This window comes from Dipteris shenzhenensis, chromosome 27 (genome assembly GCF_047967505.1).
Source record: "Dipteris shenzhenensis isolate YYH24624 ecotype China chromosome 27, Dip_SZ_1.0, whole genome shotgun sequence".
Taxonomy (NCBI): Eukaryota; Viridiplantae; Streptophyta; class Polypodiopsida; order Gleicheniales; family Dipteridaceae; genus Dipteris; species Dipteris shenzhenensis.
In genome coordinates this window covers 19344843-19350752 of record NC_141622.1, presented here as the reverse complement: position 1 = coordinate 19350752, position 5910 = coordinate 19344843, and the positions used below count along the sequence as shown (strand labels likewise).

Genomic DNA, 5910 nt, shown 5'->3' with positions numbered 1-5910 from the left:
ACAACGCAATCTTGAAAACAAAGACCTTGCGTAAGATGAATTATTCTTTCGCAATAACAGGATCCATCCCCCCAACATTGGACATGAAACTGAGAAAAAATTCGCTACGGAAAGGACGCTGCGCAGTCCGGAAGTGCGCACCCAAAGAGCCCATCCTTCCACCAAGAAAAGAGTGGATGGTGGTAGAAACTTTTAATCATCCTAATGAAGAAACGTTAAGCTTACCATGCTTTCGAATACATAAAGGCCCAGCCTCATGAAAAGAATTTCGCATTAGGTGGGATTTGGACATGAAACTGAGAAAATTTCGCTAAGGAAAGGATGCTGCGAAGAAGCTTACCATGCCTTCCAATACATAAAGGCCCAGCCTCATAGAATCAAAGCCAAGCCTAAACTGTTAATATATTTTTTGGAAAAAAGGTTCTCTCGTTCCTATCGAGCATCAAAAAGCTTATCAAGTTGCTTTATTTAGACGTACTGTACACAAGTACTTTGTTACAAGTTACATCACAATGCAAGGAGTTACTATAAAATCGTTTTAGAGGACTCCATGTGTTCGCTCGTTCGTCCTAAACATCAACGTCTGATATGGGACTCCCTGAATTCAATTGAGTTCACCCCCTATGAGATTCAACTTAGAGCTCAATCTCCGGCTGGGTCCTGTTAGACCTTGACATACCCATTCTATCTTCAGCAAGGTCATCATTCTCACCAGATAGGTCTTCAAGAGATCTGCCCTTGGTCTCTGGAACAAGGAACGTAAAAAAGAAGCCCAAGGCATTGATACCACCCAGAATGAGTAAAGATTTCTGGATACCAATACCAGTCGGATACCCTGCATCTTGCTGTCCTTGCACTGGATTTTCGGCCGCGTACAGGAATCCGAAAGCACCAATAATGGCACCAGCCTTGCCAGCTGCCGCAGAGATACCATGACATGTAGAACGCAACCTTGCAGGGAAGACTTCCGCTGGGACAATGAAGGTTGTGCTATTGGGTCCAAAGTTTGAGAAGAAAAAGGTGAAGCCATACAGAACAATGAAAGTCATGTGATGACCTCCGCAAAACCCACTGCTACACGCGGACCCCCTCAGCTTATAATAAGGGATAGACAGAGCAAACATAAATATCGTCATCATGGCAAAACCCATCAACTGGATGAAGAACCTTCCAAGGTAATCGATTGTAAAAACAGTAAACCAGTATCCAGGAACAGTAGAAACCAGTGCAAGCAAAGCTTGAGCTCTTGAAATCTTGTATACTTCCTCCAAAGCACTCATCTTAGATCCGCTGGGTAGCCATCCGACTGCAGTGAAAACATCCTTCTGGAATAGATTTTGGCTGTAGAAGGCTATATCTAGCAGGAACCACGTGGTGGTCGTTCCAAGCAGGTGAGTTCCGTGTCTTCTTGCGAATTCCGCAGAAAACAAACCATAAGATTCAGCAGACACAATCTGGTCCACCTTCTCCTGCTCAGGAGCGAATTCCACCTCCAAAACCTGGGTCATATCCGCTGCTGCCTGCTTCGCATTTCCAGCAACTAATGCAGTGAACCGAGCAGTTTCGGGCATCTTCATCCGCCAATAGTAAGTCAGAGCAGCTGGAACTGCACCGAGCATGAAGACGAGGCGCCACACAAAGTCTGCTTGAGGAGGTGCGGAAGCAATTTGGTTAGCCTGGAATGTAGGCCGGGGGTAAGCATTATTGAAAGCGGCAGAGACAATAATCGATACTGCCGCTCCCCCAAGGATTCCAAAACCCTGCATAGCAAACACAGCGGCAATGAAGCCACCACGCGTGCGCTTGTTGGCATACTCAGACATGATAGTGGCAGATAAAGGGTAATCTCCGCCGATTCCAAAACCAAGCCAAAATCTAAAGAAGCAGAGAGTGACCATCACAGACTTGGCAGTGCTGCCGAAAGATAGACCGCACGCGATCGAGCTTATAATCATAATCATGAGAGTAATCCCATAAACCTTCTTCCTTCCCATCTTATCTCCTAGCCAACCAAAAAACAGCTGGCCGACCAGTGTTCCACAGAGGGCAACTCCATTCACCGCCGCATACACGCCGGGGGGCAAAACTCCAGGCTTACCAGTCGAAGGATCATAGTAATACAGCCGACCTAACAGCTTTATTTGAGTAGATATGCAGAAGAGGTCATAAGCATCTGTAAAGAAACCCATTCCTGCTATAATAATGGCGGTGAAGTGGTACCATTGAGTTTTGGCCTTGTCTAAGGCTGTCAATACTTCCAGGTTGTCCCTCGCCATCGTAGCAGACGGTCTGTCACCTGAAAATGCAAAAACTCCTTTAGCAGGTAGGAACTTGCCCGCTACAAAAGTAAATGGAACAGTAGACAAAGACTTATGCGTTGAAAGACCCCAACTGCAAGAGTGCAAGCACACAATTTGTTTACAAAACAGCGAGTACACGGGCAAGTGGCAAAGCGTTAGGGGAAGATCAGGGTAAGAAGGTGGAGAAGATAAGCCCAGAAAGGGCGACGACGATGGAACCTGGGTTCGCGACTGGCTCTAAGACGTGAGATAACGGCTAGGGGACGTCCGACAACAAAGTTGAACAATCGTGGGCAGAAAAGTTTGAACTCAAAAGTAGTGGGGAGGCAAGACATTAACGACAGAAGAGCTGGGCTGGATGGGAGGGGAGAGAGGCATCGAAACGAAAGACGAGAGAGAAGAGATGGGAGGCGAGGGGAGGTAGGCAAACTTACGGAAGGGAGATGATCAGAGCGAGTCGCAAGCGAAGAAAGATGAAAGTGTTGAAGACTTTGTAGTTGGGATGCCTTTATATTTTTGTAAACGCGCTTTGGACGGCTTGACCGCCAGCCTACCGTCCGACCTTCCTTCCGTCTTCCTTGAACCTTCTCCCCTTCGTATATTTCTCACCTCGTGCCTCCTCACGCATGTGAAAAGCCCCGGCTGAAGCCGCGAGCGATTTTAATTCTCAGAATTTCCGACTATGGGCGTTTCATGGACTTAGAGGCTCGGCGGGAGGCTCCATTTTAACCTGTAATATCAGTACATGTCAGCATTCCATCATCCTGCTACGTAGGATGACGACGTTCAAGGTTTTTCTCACCTTGAAACCGACATCGACCTGCGGGACTACAGATCACATCTTCCTTAAAAGAAAATCCTTTAATCGGACGGCTGGCGTGATCTTATGCCCGATCGCCAACCTTGACAATCGAGTGAAAGGGCACTGGGGCACCCGTCCTACGTGGGAGGCCCGGACGTGAATGAAAAAATGAGAACAGGGCACCCGTCCTACACCCCTCAACTAAAAATTTTTCCCCAATAAAGATACCCCTCTTTACTTATGCACTAAAAGATTTTATTCTAAATTTGAATTAAAAAACCCCTCCTCTTATTGTAAATCTGTTAAATTTTTTCCAAAAGTTTTGTTAAAATACCCCTCCTTTTGAATGCATGTGGTATACTAGAATTTTGTGAGGTGAATCCCCCGATTTTGGCCACAAGGTCAAAACTTTCCTTTCCTCCATCACACTTAATCGTACACACCACCTTGCTTTCATAGAGTTTTGGCCCCATGGTCAAAGATTTAAGATTATGTTGGCACCTTCTAGTCATCATAAAGGTTTGGCCAAATGGTCAAAGATTTTACAAGCTTTATAGGTGTGTATGTACCATCTTTTGAGAGAGAGAGAGAGAGAGAGAGAGAGATTTTGATATTGGGGGGGGGGAGGGGGGGGGGCGGCGTCGGAGGGATACAACATGTGGTAGAATTAGTTATTCCAAAAATATTTTACACACTAAGAGCTATCATTTTATTTTATAGGCATCATGGGTGAAGAGTGTGGTAGAATTAGTTATTCCTAAAATATGGTCAACTTGATGATTGACTATGAAGTTGTGGCTGTGGGGATGGTACATTCACTACATCCATCTGACAGCTGCCATGGGAAACTTCTTGGTGTTGGATGCTTGTCGGTGTCAGTGGAGAAATACCTTGTCTACCTAGAGAAGGCTGCCCATGGAGTGGGGGCCCGGATGTGAATGAAAAAAAAAACTTGTCTGCCTGAAGGCGGCCGCCCATGGAGTGGGCAACTGGAAAAAAAGCAACGCGACATACTATTATTGGGCATTGAACCCACACAGCCACACTCGGAAGACCTTTGTCAGCCACCACTAGACCAATCGTATTTCCTTGAAAAAGATATGTAGTCTATATTTGTAACTTTTTTGCCAAGTGATGTGAACCACCCACCCGGCAGACGTTGTCTTTCTCTTTTGGAGACCACCCATGTCCGGGCGCCTAGTTTGAACCGGGCCTGAGTGTCAGTTTTCAAGGTCTAGCGTCGACGGAATATAGATCCTGACCATCAAGGGCTAGGGTCGGCGGAATACAAATCTTGACCATCCCATTTTAAAAAATTTGTAATCGTAACATGTCACTAGCTAATTTACACATCAATTTCCTGGTATGGCATCCTCACGGCCAGAGCCCAGTAGCTTGGACCCTGAGACCTGGACAACGACCAAGAGCGTTCACATTAAACATCACTCGTCCCAATCTGCCAAACACCACCTGTCCTGCTCTGTACACCCACCAACCACACACACCATGTATACCATGCCTCCCCTAGCTATCTACAGCCGAAGATCAGCAACAGTCATTGGTTATCAATGAAATCGAAACCCTACATATTGTATAAGTGTACGACTTGGCCCTTATGTGCAACTTTTCCCTATTCCTTCACCAACCTTCCTTCTCCCTCTCCTCCACCTTTGCTATGCCTATTGTACAAGCGTACAAATGCACAATTTTTTGACATGTATGTATGACATTCATGGTTGAGAATGTGAAATAGTGCGCATCCCCACATGGAGATGTTCAAAAGCTTCATGTTTTTAAGACTCATCAAAGACAAACACTCAAACGTCACTAGATCATTCTGACAAATTTCATTGTTTATGCAAATGTCTTACCCCCCTTGTCAATGGACAACATCACTTCTTCCATGATTCTCCCTCCCCTTCTGATTCCCTTCACTTTTGCATCCTCCCATTCATGATCCTAAAAGTCTCTTTTTGTTCAAGACACTCAAGAAAAGATTAAGCTCACATTTCTTAGAGGCTTTTTTCACAACTTTGCATATCCTTTTTGGGAAAATATATCTAGGATGGCACCAAAAAGCCCCCCCCCTTCTTTTTACAGGTCAAATTTAACAATTCATGTTATGTTAAACCTAGGTTTCTCATGAACACTCATCTCCTTTACAAGCAACCCCCTCACTCCCCCTATACCCCACCCCTCCCCACCTCTCTCTCTCTCTCTCTCTCTCTCTCTCTCTCTCATAGCATGACATCCAGGATTGTTAAGCCTTGCTAACGAAGCAAAAGATCGCCCATTCCCTACGCTACCCTCCCACCTCTCTTTTGCCTTTTTCGTGAAGGGTTGGTCCCCCTTTTCTTAAAATTTACATCACATGCAAGCAACCTCCACATTGACCCCACAATCATTTTATAATGTATCCAATACAAAATGACTTCGAGATACCAATTGGCCATTGAAATCATCGCTCACCTCAAACCATACCTTGTTACATCCTCTTATCTCTTGTACACTCCTCAATACGATTACGTGACTAGATGTAACCAATATCATGTGGTCACATGACTAGATGCTCCTTATTCTCATATGAATAGGATATCACATAAAGGGTACCTCCATCACTTTGCATGGACAACATCACCATTGTGTGAAATAAACAAGTCAATTACATTGTGCCTCCTCATACCTATCTTTATGAAAAAGTAAAGTAAACAAGCTTTTGACTCCCAAACTTTACTTCACAAATTAAGTTTGTCAACATCACCCAAGTTCAAGTTCAACATTATATTAGAGAATTCGGGAATCTCCCAC

At 44.9% G+C, this 5910-nt stretch overlaps 1 protein-coding gene across 2 annotated transcripts; it reads right to left on the bottom strand.

Moving 5' to 3' along the window:
* Positions 1-325: 325 nt before the first annotated feature.
* LOC147883991 (low affinity inorganic phosphate transporter 1-like) lies at positions 326-2863 on the bottom strand. Of its 2 annotated transcripts, none has more exons than XM_087399153.1 (2): positions 2735-2863; positions 326-2296 (listed from the first exon to the last, which is right to left on the bottom strand). In XM_087399153.1, the coding sequence occupies exon 2, from the start codon at positions 2274-2276 to the stop codon at positions 636-638; it is 1641 nt and encodes a 546-aa protein (XP_087255279.1). In that variant the 5' UTR covers positions 2277-2296; positions 2735-2863; the 3' UTR covers positions 326-635. The 2 variants fall into 2 exon arrangements, with proteins under 2 accessions (XP_087255279.1, XP_087255280.1); XM_087399154.1 differs by lacking the exon at positions 2735-2863 and adding an exon at positions 2520-2723.
* Positions 2864-5910: the final 3047 nt, after the last annotated feature.